Here is a 20,818-nt window from a genome sequence, read left to right on the forward strand (position 1 = left end):
CACTGTGGAGAGACTGAGCTCTGCTGTGAGGTTGGAGATGATTGAACGGCTCTGCAGGATTTTCCAGAGCTTATTTAACTGTGGATAAGTCTAGAGTTGGGCTTCTAGTCAAAGGCTAAAAAGCAGGGAGAGCTTTACAGTTTAAATGGAGTAAAGGTGTTTGAAGTAGTGGCAAGGTTAATAGTGAGGAGCAATGGGAGATATTGCTTTAGGGACCAAATAACACGTCTCCTCCCTTTCAGAAAAAAAGTGGATTTTGACATGTTTCAGTATGAAGTCATTTCATATACATTTCCTAGTCATTTAATACTGTTTATGTGTTAATACTGTTATTATTTTTGTACAGTTGCAGTACACATGTACTGTATAAAGTAATAGTATTATAAATATCAAACAATAATGTCAGTTTCCTATATTGTGTGATGCAAAACTCCATGTAAAGGAGTCTAATAACACTGTCTATTTGTCAACCACCCTTAAACAACCAAACACATTTAATAATTTTATAACTAATTGCATTTACATAATATAGCATTCTTACGTTCAGCATACAAACTTGTTTCTAGACTTTTTATTATAGAAAAGAAAAAAAATGAACATCCAGTTATCATTTGCTAACAAACATTTCATTTCAGAATTTGATTGTCATATACACAGAGAATATTGTGAAGAATGTTGGTAAACAAATGGTTTTTAGTACCCATTGACTTTGTCAATACAATAGACTTTGTCAATGTGAAAATGTTTGGTTACCATCATTTTTTCTTCCTTATGTTTTGCAAAATAAAGTCATGCAGGTTTGTTGTTGACATAATTTTCATTTATTAGATATTTTGAAGATTGTTGGAATCTGATAAACATTAATAAAACAAATTACTGTGGAAGTTAATGGTTTCCAGCATTCTTCAAAATATATTCTTTTATGTTGAACAAAAAAATAAATAAATAAATAACTGGTTTGGAACAACAAACCCTTGGTTTGCTTAGTCGATGGTGAGTAAATGATGACATCATTTTTATTTTTGCTGAACTATCCCTTTAAAATCAACGCATAGGTTTTCCTCATCTGTAAGGAAGGTCAAAATTAATGCCTCTCCCCTCCTGACTTGTGGTGTTTCTAAGTAATGCAGATGCCTCCACTAAAACAAGAGCCCTTCTCACAGTCTCTGGCTTATAGCTAATGCACGATTCTCAAGTACACCTCACACGTCCCACCTCTCATTAGAAAGGTTACATCTCCCTTGGTGCAACGTTAAGCCTCACGCTCAACCGTTTGACACTCAATGAGCTGCTGCTCTGCTTTCCATTCACTAAAGATAATTCAATTACCGCTGGTGCATCTAGCTGTACTGACATTTAAAACTAAATCTTATACTAAAACTATCTGTAGCCTGGATCAGTGATGACAGGCTTGATTTACAATGGTGTTTAGGAATGGCTAACAGGTGCTAGTAAGTGTTACAGTGGGCTGACATTGTACGAATGTACAACTCATAGCTTCAAGGTTAATCCCTGCACATGGTCACAATAACACAAATACATTTGCGACCCTGACAGACTGTATATTATTCTCTCCCCCTTCTTTATTGGTCTGGTAAATGGACTCATTCTGAAGAGGATTAAATTGCACATCTCAAAAAACCTAGAGAGCTTTGCATAGGGAGAAACAGCAGGATTCAGTACTGAACAATTTTAGTCCGTTGTTTTTTTGTATAAACATTTTATTGCCACAAAAGGGTTAAAACACACGTTTACTTTTATTTTTAAACACACACCCAAAGATGTAATACTAATGTAATTTCATGGCAATTATAATTTAATGATTAATTGGCACCTCATTCGTACATTTTAGTATGATTTGCTCATTCCCCAATGAAGGGTAGGTTTAAGGGTGGGGTTTGGGGGCACACCTTTTTTTAAAAATCATACATTTACATATATAAGTATAGTGCTGCTTTGTTTACATCAGTAATCCAGGAAACAATATAACATTCAAAAGTGCCGCCTGTGGTAGAGAGTGAAGCTGTGTCTCATTCAAATCATCTGCAGTTGTGTTTTGTAATCGGACAATAGTTTCAACAACTTAACACTAGAACCACACAGGCTGTATAAAACACACATGTATATTTTGCAGATACATTCGCAGGTGGATGTATACATTTATAAGCTGTATTACCAAAAGAATCATATTTTTAGGGCAGTAGTCTCAAACTCAATTCCTGGAGGGCCACAGCTCTGCAGAGTTTAGCTCTAACCACCTCCAACTCACACCTGCTTAATAGTCTCCTGTAGACTTGAACACTTTAATTAGTTGGATCAGCTGTGTTGGGTTGGAGCAAAACTGTGCAGAGCTGCGGCACTTCAGGAATTAAGTTTGAGACCCATGTTTTAGGATGACGATTTAATTAAATATGATGACAGACATTCAAAGCCTAATTTTAATATCTCAATGTAAGTTTTAAATGTAAATATTACATGACAATATGGCGTCTTAAATGAGAACGATCAGAATGACCACTATGGTAACTCTGGTAGTTATAGAATTCTTGGTAGTTTCAGTGTCTGTTTTTGCATCTACAGTGGCAGACAAGGTGACGCTGGTTCCCAGAGTGTTGTAGTTTACATATCCAAAGACATGCAGTTTAAAAAAAAATCTCGTGTTAGTTTCCTGTCAGTTCCCTCTCTCTAGATGCAGCATGATGAAAGATGGCCGGGTTTTTCTGTCTGCCTGGCTGATTTAAATGGGCCGCTACTTTACTGGAGCCTGCTGGCAGAGTCTTTGTCCTGAGGCTAGCGCATGTCAAAGTGCCATTCAGGAAACTCTGTACGTTCACTTAAGCCGTCTGTCCACTTCCTTTCATCTGAAGGTGGGATGACACGCATTCCTCTAATCCCGAGTGCATGAAAACCGGGCAGTCGCTCCATCACTCAGTGGCTTTATGAGGCGCTTTAGGAAGCCTGGGTGCAGTAATGTGCTGGAGATGCGGGAATAGTGTGTGTCATTTGTGTGTCAGATTATAAAAGAGCTCATCTCAGTGTTTACGGTCTGCAGGACGCACATTCAAAGGCACGTTCGCGATAGCCATGGTAGTTATGGTTTTGACTGAAGAAATGTTCTTTTTTTAATCTTTTATTTATTTATTGGTTTCTGCTCTGACTTACAGTGTATGTCTTGCGATTTCAGACATTTCTCTGACATTTTAAAACTGGTTCAAGGATGCAGAAATGGTTTTGTTTGACTGACAAATCCTTGCCAAGATTTTTTTCTTTGCTAATTTTGTGTCCTCAAGCTACTGGTGACATTCTACATTTAAACGCCTCTGCTGTGTGTAGTTTGACTATTTGAGAAACAAAATGTGTCAATTATTCAGTTATATTATTAATTCAGTCTATAATAATTTCATTCTATCTGTCTATATATCTGCAGTCGGCCTGTCTGAATATTTTTCCATCCATTCACCCATCCATCCATTCATCCATCACTCATTTTTTTCATCTATCTGCCCATCTTTCTATTTGTAATTCCATTGTTTTTTGCCTAGCATTCCATCCATCCATCCATCCATCCATCCACTGTCTTACCTACTCATCCATCCATCCACCCATCCTTCCATTCATCCATCTCTCATTTGTTCCACCTGTCTTAATATTTGTAATGTCATTGTTTTTTCTGCCTAGCATTCCATCCATCCATCCATCCATCTCTCAATTGTTTCATCTATCTGCCCATCTATCAATTTGTAATTTCATTGTTTTGTCTGCCTAGCATCCATCCATCCATCCATCTACTGTCTTACCTACCCATCCATCCATCCTTCCCTGCATCTATTCATTCATCCATCTCTCATTTGTTCAACCTACCGGTGCTTCTTTCTATTTTTAATTCCATTGTTTTTTCTGCCTAGCATTCCATCCATCCATCCATCCTTCCATCTGTTCGTCTGTCCATCTATTGTTTTACCTACCCATTCATCCATCCATCCATCCATCCATCCATCCATCCATCTATCTATCCGTCTCTCATTTGTTCCACCTATTGGTCCATCTTTCGATTTGTAATTCTATTGTTTTTTCTGCCCAGCATTCCATCCATCCATCCATCCATCCATCAGTTCGTCTGCCCATCTACTGTTTTACCTACCCATCCATCCATCTATCCGTCTCTCATTTGTTCCACCTATTGGTCCGTCTTTCGATTTGTTATTCCATTGTTTTTTCTGCCTAGCATTTCATCCATCCATCCATCCATCCATCCACCCATCCATCCATCCATCCATCCATCCATCTCTCATTTGTTCCACCTACACGTCCATCTTTCTATTTGTAATTCCATTGTTTTTTCTGCCTAGCATTCCATCCATCCATCCTTCTGTCCATCCATCTACTGTCTTACCTACCCATCCATCCATCCATCCCTCTACTGTCTTACCTACCCATCTGTCCATCCATTTACTGCCTTACTTACCCATCCTCCCATACATCCATTCGACCATCTCACATTTGGTCCATCTATCTGTCCATCTTTCTATTTACAGTTCCATTGTTTTGACTGCCTAACATTCCATCCATCCATCCATCCATCCATCCATCCATCCATCCATCCATCCATCCATCCATCCATCTACTGTCTTACCTACCCATCCATCCATCCATTCATCCATCTCTCATTTGTTCCATGTGTTTCTATCATTTTTACATTCCTTTTCTGTTGCTCTGTTTATTTATTCTCTGTTTGTTTATTTATTTATAGTTATTCTGTCCATCATTCTATTTGTAATGCCATTGTTCTGTCCAACCATCCAAAAATCCATCCTCCATTCATCTGCTCTCTTATCTGCCCATCCACCCATCCATCTATTCATCCATCTCTTATTTGTTCCATCGATCTGTCAATCTTTTTTACATTTCTGTTGTTTGCTGTAATTCCATTGTTTTGTCTGTCCGTCCATCACTCAATCCATCCATCCATCCATCCATCCATCCATCCATCCATCCATCCATCCATCCATCCATCCATCCATCCATCCATCCATCCATCCATCTCTTATTTGTTCCACCTACACGTCCATCTTTCTATTTGTAATTCCATTGTTTTTTCTGCCTAGCATTCCATCCATCCATCCTTTTGTCCATCCATCTACTGTCTTACCTACCCATCCATCCATCCATCCATCCCTCTACTGTCTTACCTACCCATCTGTCCATCCATTTACTTCCTTACCTACCCATCCTCCCATACATCCATTCGACCATCTCACATTTGGTCCATCTATCTGTCCATCTTTCTATTTACAGTTCCATTGTTTTGACTGCCTAACATTCCATCCATCCATCCATCCATCCATCCATCCATCCATCCATCCATCCATCCATCCATCCATCCATCTACTGCCTTACCTACCCATCCATCCATCCATCCATTCATCCATCTCTCATTTGTTCCATGTGTTTCTATCATTTTTACATTCCTTTTCTGTTGCTCTGTTTATTTATTCTCTGTTTGTTTATTTATTTATAGTTATTCTGTCCATCATTCTATTTGTATTGCCATTGTTCTGTCCAACCATCCAAAAATCCATCCTCCATTCATCTGCTCTCTTATCTGCCCATCCACCCATCCATCTATTCATCCATCTCTTATTTGTTCCATCGATCTGTCAATCTTTTTTACATTTCTGCTGTTTGCTGTAATTCCATTGTTTTGTCTGTCCGTCCATCACTCCATCCATCCATCCATCCATCCATCCATCCATCCATCCATCCATCCATCCATCCATCCATCCATCCATCCATCCATCTATCCATCCATCCATCCATCCAAAAATTAGGATCCTGTGTAATCCACAATCATTTTTAATACACTTTTAAGCAAGACAATTACATATTCATGAGATTAAAATTACTAGATGAAATTCAGGCCTTCTGCACAAGGTTGAGTCGTCAGCAATTAAGGCTAGCAGGCAATCTGCATACTCAAATATTTGCCATGATTGTTAATGGTCGGTCAGATCGCATGATAGTCATCATTTCATTCCTACACTCACAGAACTGCAGCAGCCATGTGCACAAATGTCTACTCATGTGAAAATACTTGAAATAGAACAAGTAGAAAAATAATCTGAAATGGCCACATTTGGTAATAACAACTGTTTTAACAAGTCTCAAACCAGACTTGTGCTTGTCATCAGACATTCTGTCATGCGTAGGCAGTGTGGAATATCAGGTACGAGCTGATCCAACACAACATAGCGTGAGCTTAGACCTTCCCACTTTCTTTCTACTAGTATTCTCTCCCTCTCTCTCTCTCTCTCTCTCTCTCTCTTTCTCTCTCTCTCTCTCTCTCTCTCTCTCTCTCACTTGCACACTCATCATACTATGCTGTTTTATATACTCTCTCACTCACTTAGCATTTATGCATTTGCTCAGCACACAGTTGGAAATATTAGTGGATATACTGTACACCGAATACCAGGGTATGAAAACTCACTTCTAGTTAACATTCGGAACTGACAGATTGGCCGTAAAGAATCAAGCAAGCGAATATCAAAAAAGTGTGGAAAAGCAGCGCAGACAGAGAAGAGCAGAGGAGAGCAGATAAGCGTGCGCTTGATGTGCTGCAGTGTGACGTGGATGGATGTGGGATTTCTCCCCTGTTCTCTGTGTGTGGATGTGATTGGTGCCCAGAGTTCACCGCTTCACAGACTCACTGCTGCCCTGGAGCCACAGCGCAGGAATTCACTGACACACACACATGAAACACTTACTTACACACATTTCACACAGACGCCACATGGACAGATACACTCTCTGGCATTCTCACTTCAGAGCGATAACTGCACTTCTGGTTCAAACAGAGTGCTGCATTCAGCTTTTTGACAGCTTCCATATCCATTTTGACCTTTTTTAGCAGTGTTTTCTTCAAGTTTTTTTGGGACTTGGGGCAAGAAGATACTTTGGTACTGCTGGGAGATTTTTGGACTAGTTCTTGCTCGTATCATCAGCATCTTTGAAGTGGTTTGGTTGGCTCGGCATCAGCATGCAGGTGTCTTTTGTGTGCACGGACCATCGAGCCGTCAGCCGGAGCACAGAGGACCGACTGAACCGCCAGAACACCAACAGCCCGAGTTTGGGGACAAAAAGCAAGTTTCGGGCTGTGGCGATGGTGGCCCGCAGTTTGGGCCAGCTGTCTGTACAGAACATGCCCTCCGCTGGAGACCACTGCTTGAAAACTGGCATGAAATATAGGTAGGTGAGAGGAGGACGTGTTGCATTTTATCCCTGCTGTACTGATGTGGGTCCTTTTGATTTGGTTTAGACTTTAAAATGCTGTCAGTTAGGACTGTGCAATATGACAGTATATATCTTATAGACAAAATTAAAGATATCGATTGTTTCATATTATGTTCTATTGTTTATTTTGTGGTGTCACAAAATACATTGCATATGATAACTTTTTAATATTTTAAATGAGCAAAATATTACACACAGTTACAGGGATGCAGAGAGAATCACAACTAACAGCGTCTTGAGAAAGTTGCAATCCTAAAAGTATGATGTTTAGATTGTAAATTTTATTTACAGTAGCAATATATATATATATATTTTTTATGTTGCACCTGTAATCATTAATTTTTGTTTTATTGTTTATTAATATTTACTTTAAAAGTCTACATTTTTATTAAGGTAACACTTTGGCTCAGTGGTTAGCACTGTCGCCTCACAGCAAGAAGGTCGCTGGTTCAAGTCCTGGCTGGGTCAGTTGGCATTTCTGTGTGGAGTTTGCATGTTCTCCCCATGTTCTTGTGGGGTTTCCTCTGGGTGCTCTGGTTTCCCGCACAGTCTAAAGATATGCGCTACAGGTGAACTGAATAAACTAAATTGGCCATAGTGTATGTGTGTGAACGAGAGTGTATGGGTGTTTCCCAGTACTCGGTTGCAGCTGGAACGACATCTGCTGTGTAAAACATATGCTGGATAAGTTGGCGGTTCATTCCACTGTGATGACCCCTGATGAATAAAGGGACTAAGCCGAAAAGAAAATGAATGAATTTCCAGAAATGGTAATATCATGATGTATATCATTATCAGGATATGAGATGACTTCTAATGTGATATGAGATTTTTGTCATATTGCCTCTATTTGATTTGTTAGGGTTAATTTGGTCGAGAGGTTTAATGGGTTACAGCAGTGCAGAGATTAATAGGAATGTATGAAATGTTAGATGCTTGGCAGTTTGGATTATTAGTTTGTTAGTTAGTTGGGTATCTAGCTGGTTAGTTAAAGCTTTAGATTTTTCATGTGTGCAGTTTAATCATTATGTCAACATGGGAGTGAATGAAGCTCACCACGGCTGCTTTCATCTCATAAAAAAAGAGCCGTAATGTTTTGAAATGCAATTTAGAATACTTTTCAAATATATTTTAAAATGCAAATTATTCCTGTCATGTCAGTGCTAAATTTCCAGCAGTCATCAATCCAGTTGTCAGTGCCACATGATCCTTCAGAAAGATACAATAAAATATCTTAGAATTTTTATTCATATGCTCTCATTAAGTGAAGTTTATTTATAAACTATATTCGAGAGGATCACGTGCTTATGATTGCTTGCAGCCGGCCCCGCATTATTCAATTTATGATTCACCAATCAGACGATTCCTAAGCCACTGTAAATACTCTAAGTTCCATACCACAGCCATCTTTGTTTTGAAGAATCCCCCCCTTCCACCCCTACTCCTCCTCCTTTCCTAGATGGGTGGCACGGTGGCCCAGTGGTTAGCACTGTTGCCTCACAGCAAGAACGTCACTGGTTCTAGTCTTTACCAAGCCAGCCGATGTTTCTGTGCGGAATTTACACATTCTCCCTGTGCTCCCGTTTCCTCGCACTGTCAAAAAACATGCAACTTACAGTAAGTTAATTGACTAATCCAAATCGGCACTATAGACATGCTCCTAGTAAGTAGTTATCTTTTAAGAGCAATCACTATCTGTTCATTAGTTACTACAGCAGGGGAGTTCTAGAGATCTACCTGAGCTCAAACTCCTCTCTCGCCTTGCAAACGGGAGGGAGCCTCGGGCTCGAGGATCTTACGAGCTCAGGGTTTTCTCCCGGGACAGCATGCCAAACAAGTTTTATAATCAATTATCAGCTAAGTGTGGACTCTTGAAATGTTAATGAGACTATTTCACGTAAAATGTGTCATTAATTAGTTTTTTCCAATTTTTTATTCGTATCAATTTTTTATTTATTTTTTTATCTATATTTCCTAAACAACATCTTTTTGCTATATATATATATATATATATATATATATATATATATATATATATATATATATATATATAGAAATTTTGTATTGTTTAAATTATTCTATACATGTTCTTTATTCAATGTAAATAATCTGGTTTATTAATTGTAATCTAAATTTGATAAAGTATTCCCTGTTTCTTTTTGTACATTTTAATTTGACGAATGTAGTTGTAAAACTTTTTTTTAGACAACAGATTGTATTTAATAATGTTTATTTCTTAACAATGTATTTACATGAAATATTTTGATTTTTGGTTATCAGCCATAAGTAATAGCTTTACTGTATTGTCCAGAATTCAGAATGCACTCTTCAAAATCAAGATCCCAAAAAATGATGTTTTTATAGGGATGCCATAGAAACACTCACACAAAGAATATATGAAAAATTGAAAGAAAACTTTTTATACGCTATTTACAACCTTTTGTGGAATAGAACGGTTAAAGGTTCTTAATCAATACAAATAAATCAATATAAATAAAGAACTTTTATTTCTAAGAAGTGAATCTCTCCTCTTTTTAATGATAGCATATGCAGAGGCGGACAGTGATTATACAGCCTTTTGACGTCTCCAAAAAAAAGTCGAAAGTAGAGATGAAGATTTGAGTTGTGCCTGTTAAACCCATTAGCATGTTCACTATATGAAATGGAGAAGCAGTGCTCTCATGTTTCACTGCTTAGCATTATTGGGAGCGCAGGCTTCTCTCTCACTTTTTCATATTCTTCACTCATACAGCTCACAGTCTTTTGTAACACGGCTTACTGATAAAATAATAGTGTGCTGTATCCCTAGAGTAAACCCACCCTTCCTTCTCGTTTTTCCATACTGTAATTTGCGTAATTGTACATCAAAGGCACTTTGTAGTAAGGTAACATACTGTAGAGTGTCTTCCTGATTAAACTAATGTGAAACGGAACACCCCTTGCTCTCTCTCTCTCTCTCTCTCTCTCTCTCTCTCTCTCTCTCTCTCTCTCTCTCTCTCTCTGTCTTTCTCTCTCTCTCTCTCTCTCTCTCTCTCTCTCTCTCTCTCTCTCTCTCTGTCTTTCTCTCTCTCTCTCTCTCTCTCTCTCTCTCTCTCTCTCTCTCTCTCTCTCTCTCTCTCTCTCTCACTGAAGAGTACCAAATGTCTTGGCTCTTCAAGCTAATTCTGTCTTTGCAATTAATTATTTGAAATTCAAAGCTATAAAAATGTAAATGTCATATCATAGTTATGAAAGCTGCATCATTTGCATCTTCTACAGACATTGCCTGAATGTGAGGGTGAATAACTTTGTGTTCAATCATTTATTTGATTATGTTAAGTTATGGATTCCAGAAGAATTTAGATTCCAGAAGAATTTAGAAACTATTCATCATGCATTGATTCTATTGTAAGTTAAACATAATAATCATTGAGTTAATAATGTGAGTATTTGTGACCTATTTAATATCTGCTATACAGGTACAGTAAATCCAGAAAGAATTCATAGCGCTTCACTTTTCCACATTTTTTATGTTACAGCCTTATTCCAAAATGGATTAAATTATTTATTTCCTCAAAATTCTACACACAATACCCCATAATGACAATGTGAAAAAAGATTTTTTGAAATTGTTGCAAATTTATTAAAAATGTAAAACCTGAAAAATCCAACCCAGGCTCATTCTGAAAACGTGGTCCCGTGGACATTTCTGAAGACCGCGAAATATATCCCGGGGGTACGTATTTTTGCAGTTTTTGTTTTCACAAATCCAATTTTTTCGTATCTCAAATTTCTCTCGCGAGTGCCGTTTGCACCCGCACTGTTCTCGGGTAAACCCACCAGAGGCCGCTGTCAACCGAGCGTCTGTCTGACTGGCTGAATGACTGACTGGCTGGCCGACCGATCGACAGATCCAGCCTCCTCCTTTCCTAAACCCAACCAATTTTATCGGTTGACCCGCCCACCCACTTACTTCCCTAAAACCCAACCAATGAATTACAAAAGCCATCCAGAAAAGAAAAGCCCTCGTCTGATTTTCACCACGTTTTTGGATTTTACCGCATTCTCACCCTGTTATTCACTCATTCATTTTATTTTTTGGATTCTGTTTTTGTCTTACCCGATTTCTGGAACCGCTTTTCCCCGGACTCGAACCACGTTGTCGTGGTCATCTCCTCTCTGCGTCTCAAGTCCGCCGACGTACATGACAAGCTAACTGGACAAACTGGTTGTGGCTGGAAAGCCCTCCACACGGGGTAAGCTGTCAGCCAGTAAGCGCGAAGAGGAACGGTGTCACACCGCTCTGTAGCATTCATTAAAAAAAATGAAATGCAGCCATACTTACCCCCGGCTACATAATTCGCGGGACTACATTTTCAGAATGAGCCTGTGTTGGAAAAATCACATGTACATAAGTATTCACCTAACCTTTGCCGTGAAGCTCTAAATAGAGCTCAGGTGCAGTCTGTTTCCACTGATCATTCTTGAGATGTTTCAGCAGCTTAATTGGAGTTCACCGGTGGTCAATTCAGTTGATTCAGGGTGTCTGTGTGGTCTTACAAAGTATTAAAAGTTGATAAATCAATTATGACAGAATTAACGCCCTAAAAATTCTTAATTGTGTTTTTGCAAGGTTTTAAGTTTTGTTTAAGCGTTGTCCAAAGCGCAGGAAGGTGATGTGACACTCTCCACATGTAGCAAAACAGACAGCAAAATGGGAAAATGTAAGTTTGCGTACTCCTGGTTGGAGAAAGCTTTGTTTCTTCTGAGCTTATCTAAGTTCAATTCAATTCAATTCACCTTTATTTGTATAGCACTTTTACAATGTAGATTGTGTCAAAGCAGCTTCACATAAAAGATCATAGGAAATTGGAACAGTGTAGTTCAGTTTGTAGTGTTTAAGTTCAGTTCAGTTTAGCTCAGTTCAGTGTGGTTTAATAATCACTACTTAGAGTCCAAACACTGAAGAGCAAATCCAACGTTGCGCAGCTTTACAGATCCCGAACCATGCAAGCCAGTGGCGACAGCTGGCCAAACGACTTGTGCAGAGCTGCAGTCTCAGCGGCGGAGGCTGGAAGCTGGCCTCAGCGAAGACTCGTCTGTCCCTGGAGCATCACAGTAATCAGTCTCATGTTCTCCACTCCTCCACCACCATCACAGTAGCTGCTCGGGATACGGCCCGGTCCAGGATATGGAAACCTTGGCATCATCTCGTCGTTGATCTTGGATCTAATCAGTGACTCTGCATAGTCTGAGGGCCTCAGGAAGAGTATCCCCAGGTGGAAATGGAGAATAAAGAGAATAATTAGCGTAGCTGCTGTTCATAGTGTATATAAACAAGGTGCAGAAACCTGTGTGGAAGCCCGCTAAGTGGTGCACTGGGTGTATGCTTTACTAAACAGATAGGTCTTCAATCTAGTTTTGAATTGGGAGAGTGTGTCTGAGCCTCGGACATTATCAGGAAGGCTATTCCAGAGTTTAGGAGCCATAAATGAGAAGGCTCAACCTCCTTTACTCGACTTTGCTATTCTAGGTACTATCAAAAGCCCTAAGTTTTGAGATCTTAAAGAGCGAGTTGGATTGTAGCGAGACAGAAGATTGGTTAGATAAACAGGAGCTAGATTATTTAAAGCTTTGTAGGTAAAAAAAAAAGCAATATTTTAAATTCAATATGAAACTTAACAGGCAGCCAGTGTAAGGAGGATAAAATTGGGATGATGTGATCAAATTTTCTAGATCTGGTAAGAACTCTGGCAGCTGCATTTTGCACTAGCTGAAGTTTATTAATAGAGGATGCTGGGCAGCCAGCAAACAGAGCATTACAGTAGTCCAGCCTAGAAGTCATAAAAGCATGGACTAGCTTTTCTGCATCTGAGATGGATAGCATACTTCGTAACTTAGCGATATTTCTCAGATAAAAGAAAGCAGTTTTTGTGACATGGGATATATGATTTTTAAAAGTTAAATTGCTGTCTAATATGACACCCAGATCTTTTATAGTAGAGCTAACGCTAACTTTGTATCCCTCTAATTGTAGGTCGAGTTGTGAGATCTGCTGTGTACAGGATTTAGGCCCAATAAGTAATAATTCTGTTTTGTCTGAGTTTAAGAGAAGATAATTGTTGGTCATCCAATCTTTAACATCTTTAATACACTCAGTTAGCTTGGACAGTTTAGACATCTCGTCAGGTTTAGTTGAAATATATAATTGAGTATCATCTGCATAGCAGTGAAAGCTGATCCCATGTCTTCTAATAATGTCTTCTATTGTGTGGTTGTGCTCCATTCATTTATTTAACTACAACTGTTAAATACCAATAAAAGTTAAAGGGTTGATGCTGATTAGAACTTGAAGTGGAGATGAGGTCTTAAAATATTCTAAGAAAGTCTTAAAAAGGTATTGAAATTATATTTAGGATTCCTGCATATACCATGTGATTGGACATGATTTGAAAAGGCATACACCTGTTTATATAAGGTCCCAGGGTTGACAGTGCATGTCAAAAAACAAACCAAGCATGAAGACAAAGGAATTGTCTGTAGACCTCCGAGACAGGATTGTCTTGAGGCACAAGGCTGGGGAAGATTGCATACCATCCCTACATTGAAGTATGGTGGTGGCAGCATGATGCTGCGGGGATGTTTTTCAGCAGCAGGAACTGAAATACTAGTCAGGATAGAGGGAAAGATGAATGCAGGAATGTACAGAGACATCCTGAATGAAAACTTGCTTGAGAGTGCTCGTGACTTCAGACTGGGGCGATAGTTCATCTTCCAGCAGGACAATGACCCAAAGCACACCGTCAAAATATCAATGGAGTGGCTTCACAACAACTCTGTTAATGTTCTAGAGTGACCCAGCCAGAGCCCAGATTGAACATCTCTGGAGAGATCTAAAAATGTCTGTACATCGTTGCTTCCCATCTAACCTGATAGAGCTTGAAAGGTACTGCAAAGAGGAATGGGCAAAAATTCCCTAAGACAGGTGTGCCAAGCTTGTGTATCATATTCAAAAAGACTTGAGGTTGTAATTGCTGCTAAAGGTTCATCAACAAAGGATTGAGCAAAGGCTGTGAATATGTACATGTGATTTTTCAGGTTTTTTATTTTTAATAAATTTGCAACAATTTCAAAAAATCTTTTTTCACATTGTCATTATGGGCTATTGTGTGTAGAATGTTGAGAAAATAAATTAATTTAATCTATTTTATAATAAGGTTGTAACATAAAAAATGTGGAAAAAGTGGAGCGCTATGAATACTTTCTGGATGCACTGTATCTGCTATACAGTTATAAGTTATTTTCTCTGAATTTACTTTAAAAAAAATATTATTTGCAATTACCAAAAAATGGCTTGTAACTTTTGTTTTATTTACTAAAATTATCTGCTTTTATAAACTTTATGTAATAAATTGATTTGGACAAAAACTACACTATAAATATATATTAATGTGATCAAGAATACATTAAACATGTTTTATTTTTAACTAAAATTTACAATGTTTATTTACAACTATTAATGACAGTTAATTCGTTCAGGTTAGTTAGCTGAAAAAACATTTTGTCTGACCATTTGCCTCTGCATTTGGAGTCCTTCTCTGTTAACGTCAGTTTGACAGCTTCAAAAACAATATTCTTAACCACGGCCCCATTTGTTTACTACGAGGCAATGATGCACAAAAAGAAAGCCCCACCCCTACTCAATATTCCGTTTCAGTCGGAAGCACATCAACATACTGAAATAAAAGTCTTAAACAAATTAAATTAAACAACAGTTGCTGAAATTATTTACAATACTTTGCTTATTTATTAGCTACAAATATGCTGAATCCCAAAATGCATTGTTGCAGAAATAAGTTACGTAGTTGCTTTGTTTTACTTTTTCTTTTTTTGTTAATATTGTCAGTATTAGTATTCTTTTCTGTCATTTTCAACCCCATGAGTATAATAGTAGTGACACGGGTATTAAAAGTAAATTTTTTAAAAATACTTATATATTAGCACACCCTTGTACTGTATCTTTCCAAAACAAAAATGGGCTTGGTTCTGTGTAACACAAAAGAAAATGCATATTTTTGTCCATAAACTGAAAGTCAACTGAACTCCAACATGAAGCATCTTCTTTAATGTTCTGCTGAAAGAATTTTAGAGTGGGCTGTCCCTTTAAGTTTGAGCCGATGCTATGTTTGCATCAGTGCTATGAGGGACATTATGACACATCACATTCTGCTTCTGAGCTGTTTGCATCTACATTGTGCCGTTGTGGATTTATAGAAACAGACTTTGAATGAGTAACACTGTAACGCGGAAGCTTCTCCATGTCTGATGAGCCAACGTCAAATTTCCCTGGCATACTGTGATGAGGATGAGTTGATGCACATGCACCTGAGGCAAGAAGGAGCTTACATACAGTACTTATGTAACCTGTCTCTGTTGTAGTCTTACATTTGTGAATGCTCACTCATGAAATGTCATGAGATGATAAATGCATCCTTCAGGGTTTTTATTTTTTATTTTTTTCCTGCTGTCCCATTCTGTGGCATTTATCTCTTTGGGTTCTACACTTATCTCCTGACTAATATCAAAGCTCCTGTGCCAGTTTTGTCTGAGAATTTGAAAGACACAGGAAGAGACAGAATTAGAGAGAGGAAGAGTGTTGTGTTGAGGCATTGTGTAAGCCTGGGTCTCTCTCTGGGGCCGGCAAAAAGAAAACTGAAGTGGTGATTACATAAATGCACAAATGGGCTGCAGTTTCTGCCTGCTGTTCCCTGGGCAGTAAACAGCAGGACCGCTTCAGTCTGGCCAGCCAGTTACGCAAGAGCCTCTTTATGTGTCCAAGATGGATTCACTTTTGACTGGGAAGATCCCAGAGTGGAAGAGGATGCCTCATTTACAGGAACTGTGCAGTCATGGAAACATTTTGATCAAATATTTGTTATATTTGTGTAACATATGCTTTCATGTTTCATCAATGTCTGTGTTTTTAAAGGAACACAACACTTTTTTTGGAAATAGGCTCATTTTACAATTCTCCTAGAGTTAAGCAGTCAAGTTTTACCATTTTGTGTAACTATTCTATTTGTCCTGTCAATTTCCATTTAGACTCATAGTCTAAACCAGGGGTGGGCAAACTCGGTCCTGGAGGGCCGGTGTCCTGCACAGTTTAGCTCCAACTCTAATCAAACACGCCTGCTTATGGATTTCTAGCGATCTTGAAGACACTGATTAGCTTGTTCAGGTGTGTTTGATTAGAGTTGGAGCTAAACTGTGCAGGACACCGGCCCTCCAGGACCGAGTTTGCCCACCCCTGCGTTTGAAGGTCGAGCGTGGCAATACAAGGTCCTCCCCTTCGGGCTCTCTCTGTCTCCGCGAGTTTTCACCAAGCTCGCGGAGGGTGCCCTCGCGCCCCTTCGGCTCGCCGGCATCCGCACGCTCAATTATTTCGATGACTGGCTGATTTTTAGCCCACTCTCAGGAGCAATTGATTATGCACAGAGACAAGGTGCTCCGGCACCTCCGCCCGTTGGGGTTTCAGGTCAACCGAGAAAAGAGCAAGCTCGCCTCCGTGCAGAGCATCTCCTTTCTCGGGTTGGAGCTGGACTCGATCACTATGGAGGCACGCCTCTCACGAGAGCGCGCCGAGGTAATGCTGAACTGTCTGAGAGAGTTCGACAGGAAAAAAAGTGGTCCCCCTGAAATTATTTCAGAGGCTCCTGGGGCATATGAGACCACTACAGCATTGGCTTCACGATCGGGTCCCCAGACGCGCATGGCACGCGGGCACACACCGAGTGACTGTCACTGCGCTGTGTCACCGCACCCGCACCCCCTGGAAAGGACCCCTTCTTCCTACGGGCCAGTGTGCCCCTAGGTCAGGCGTCCAGGCATGCTGTCGTTTCGGCAGATGCCTCCAGTATGGGGTGGGGGGGCCGTGTGTAGCGGGCATGCTGCTGCGGACCTGTGGAGGGGAACCCAGCTGCATTGGCATATCAACTGCCTAGAGCTGTTGGCAGTGTTTCTCGCTCTGCGCCGCTTTTTACCGGTGCTGAGGGAGCAACACGTGCTGGTCAGGACGGACAGCACGGCCGCGGTAGCGTATTCCATCCGGATGGGGGTATACGCTCCCGCTGCATGTCTCAGCTCGCTCGCCGTCTGCTCCTCTGGAGTCATACGCGGCTGAAGTCGCTGCTTGCTATTCACACCCCGGATGGGTTCAACCGTGCGGCCAACAGGCTCTCACGGCAGCTCCTTCCCCGGGAGAATGGCGACTCCACCCCGAGTCATGCGTAAGTATGCACTCCCCCCAGTGAGCCTACTCGCGCAGTTTCTGTGCAAGGTCAGGGAGGACGAGGGGCAGGTCTTGCTAGTTGCGCCCCTGGCCCAACCGGACCTGGATATCAGAACTCTCCCTCCTCGCGACGCCCCCCCTGGCGAGTCCCTTTGAGAGAGGACCTACTCTCTCAGGGACAGGGCACCATCTGGCACCCTCGCTTAGTTCTGTGGAACCTCCACGTGGGGTCCATAAGACGCGACGAGGAAGACTTCGGTAACCTACCGGTGGCGGTGGTTAATACCATCACTCAGGCTAGTGCACCCTCTACGAGGCATGCCTACGCCCTGGAGTGGAGTCTATTCACTGAGTGGTGCGCTTCTCGCCGAGAAGACCCCCGATCTTGCCAGATCAGTGTTGTGCTTTCTTTCCTTCAGGACAGGTGGAGCGAAGGCTGTCGCGCTCCACACTGAGGGTTTACGTGGCCACCATCTCCGCTCATCATGATGCGTGGATGGCGGCACCGTGGGGAGGCATAACCTCATCATCCAGTTCCTCAGAGGTGCGAGGCGGATGTTTTCCCCCGCCCCCCTCTCATACCCTCTTGAGATCTCGCGGTAGTGCTACGAGCCTACGTGGGGATCCCTTCGAACCACTCGACTCAGTATCCTTGAGATTTCTGTCCTTGAAGACAGCTCTGCTGGTCGTGTTGGCATCGGTTAAGAGGGTTAGGTACCTGGAGGCATTTTCGGTCAGTGACTCGTGCCTAGAATTCGGGCCGGCCTACTCTCACGTTGTCCTGAGACCCCGGCCCGGCTATGTGCCCAAGGTTCCTACCACGCCGTTTAAGAATCAGGTAGTGAGCCTGCAAGCGCTGCCCGCGGAGGAGGCAGACCCAGCCCTTTCATTGTTGTGTCCTGTTCGCGCTTTGCGAATATATGTGGACCACACTCAGAGCCTTAGATCCTCTGACCAGCTCTTTGTCCATTACAGTGGTCGGCAGATGGGAAGTGCCGTATCTAAACAGAGGTTGGCCCACTGGATAGTGGATGCCATCTCCCTCGCCTTTGGGCCAGGGTGAGCCGTGTCCCCCGGGGGTGAGAGCGCACTCCACTACGGAGCATCGCATCCTCCTGGTTGCACGCAGCGCCTCTCTGACAGACATTTGTAGAGCTACGGGTTGGGTGACACCCAATACATTTGCAAGGTTACAATCTGCGAGTGGAGCCGGTTTCCTCAAGGGTATTAGGCAACCCTTGGTGATTGAGGAAACGATTCGGTTGAGGTGTCGAAACACGCTTGCTGCGCCACTCTCCCTAACCCGGAGATACGTGCGCTTTTTCAGCTTTGTCAGTTTAGTTCCCCATTTCTTTGGTGAACCCTGCAGAGTTCCTCCGAGGCCCCCAGCACCTGACTCAGCGGAGGAGTCAGGTGTTGGCCCGTTACGTTGTCGGCATGCCCGCTGGTCAGCCCGCGTTCTGGGTATAGGTGCCTGCTATGTGTGATCCCCGCTGGCGATCCCATACGTTCACTCAGCCACGGTATAGTCCCCCCTTCTAGGGCAGGCTCGTGTCTTCCCTCCCCGCTAACCATCCTTATGCAAGGACTCCCCATCTCTGGGCTAGTCCATAGGTTGTCACCAGGTCTCCCCTCTGGGTAACAGGTGAGCTCCACAGCGTCCTCCCTATCGGGACTGAACGCTTTCCCAACGTACTGTCGTATCAAAACCTATTTTACTGGGTTATTGCGACTCCCCGAAAAACATAACTGTTCTGAACAGGTAAGTGAGGGCCAGGGGACACGTTGGAAGACTGTGTCTCGGGGCGTTGTAGGTGCGCTCGCTCTACTGCGTGGCACACCCTTCGCCAGGGACGCAGTAAGGTTCTTTCGTTGTGGCGTTTTCCATAGATTTCCCCATAGTGGAAGTTTCCACATAGCATTGGAGTTCCCCATCCGAAGGGGAACGCTACGGTTACTAAAGTAACCCTTCGTTCCCCGAGGGGGGGAACGGAAATGCTATGTTCCTTCGCCACAACGATTGTCCCTTAGCTGTTGAGCGTGAAAGTCTCTTCAGCTAGAAAAGGATGTCGAGCATGGCACTGGCTGCGTCTTTATAGCATGACTGATTGTCATTGACGCCAGCTGTGCACGCTGACGCTGCCAACTCATTGGCATTTCATTGGCCCGTTTTTATACTCTTTCAGATGATGGGATTCTGACGAAATCCCCATAGTGGAAGTTTCCACATAGCATTTCCGTTCCCCCCCTCGGGGAACGAAGGGTTACTTTAGTAACCATAGCGTTTTTGGGGCTGCAATAACATTCTCATATTTCTAAATATAAAAAAGTGCCAATACTAGCTTAATAGTTAATTTGTATTAATGTCTATGTTGAATGAAATAAAAAGAGTTTGAATTCCTATAACTAACATGCAAAAGATTTAACCCTCTTTACAGTACTTTCCTGTAATCATGCTACCTGCCTTAATTTCACAATTAAATTCTGAATACAACACATTACTTACAACACATTACAATCCTTTAAAGTGATACTAATGTCATTTACTGTGATAAATTACAGAAACATGTTGTCAAAATCTGGAATTTTTTGTATATTTCAACCCAGGCTCATTGGAGATGCTGTATGTGTCCAAGACTGAAAAAATATGTACTCTGGACTACATCTTCTTGCAGTTTTTGTATTCACAAATCCACTAGAGGCCGCTGTTTTTGACAGTCTCAAATACATTACTGGGGCATGTTTTCTCATACGTGTCATTTCTCGTAAATCCACCAGAGACTGTCTACTGTCTGTTTTTGCTCCACCTTCCATGTCTGGTGCTCTGGTGGAGTTCGTTTTGCACATAACATGGAGCCATATGTATCTGCTTACACATATTTCTCGGTTCTCAAAAATGTACACCAGGGCACGTTTTCCTATTGAGCCTGTATTGTTATATTTTTCCTAAATACAGTTAAGTGGATGAATTCCAATCAAACTCCTCGTTATTGTCGTGCTTTGGCTTTGGACGAGTTGCACCACAGCAATATATTGTACACTGTAAAACCCAAAAAGTTAAGGTAACTCAAACCATTTGAGGAAACCGATTGCAACAAACCATTTAAGTTCAAAACTAATCCTAATGAGTACTGTGAACTTAATCCATTTTGAGTACCTGAAGCAATTTGAGTACAGTAAACCCAATACATGAAGAGAACTCAAACCAACTGAGTACTGTAAAACCCAATAAGTTAAGGCAACTCAAACCGTTTGAGGAAA

At 41.3% G+C, this 20,818-nt stretch overlaps 1 protein-coding gene across 6 annotated transcripts in view; it reads left to right on the forward strand.

Moving 5' to 3' along the window:
- Window positions 1–20,818, forward strand: part of kcnab2b (potassium voltage-gated channel subfamily A regulatory beta subunit 2b) — a 125,508-nt gene that overhangs the window by 52,271 nt on the left and 52,419 nt on the right. Inside the window, exon 1 of one of the 6 annotated variants that reach the window (XM_056448825.1) lies at window positions 6,539–7,245. The exons of 4 other annotated variants lie outside the window; for them this stretch is intronic. In XM_056448825.1, the coding sequence (XP_056304800.1) occupies window positions 7,037–7,245 (209 nt within the window). In that variant the 5' untranslated portion in view covers window positions 6,539–7,036. Of the gene's footprint in view, window positions 1–6,538; window positions 7,246–20,818 lie in introns of those variants that run through there. One more of the 6 variants, XM_056448821.1, reaches the window with a different exon arrangement.

This window comes from Danio aesculapii, chromosome 23 (genome assembly GCF_903798145.1).
Source record: "Danio aesculapii chromosome 23, fDanAes4.1, whole genome shotgun sequence".
In the NCBI taxonomy this organism is placed as follows: domain Eukaryota; kingdom Metazoa; phylum Chordata; class Actinopteri; order Cypriniformes; family Danionidae; genus Danio; species Danio aesculapii.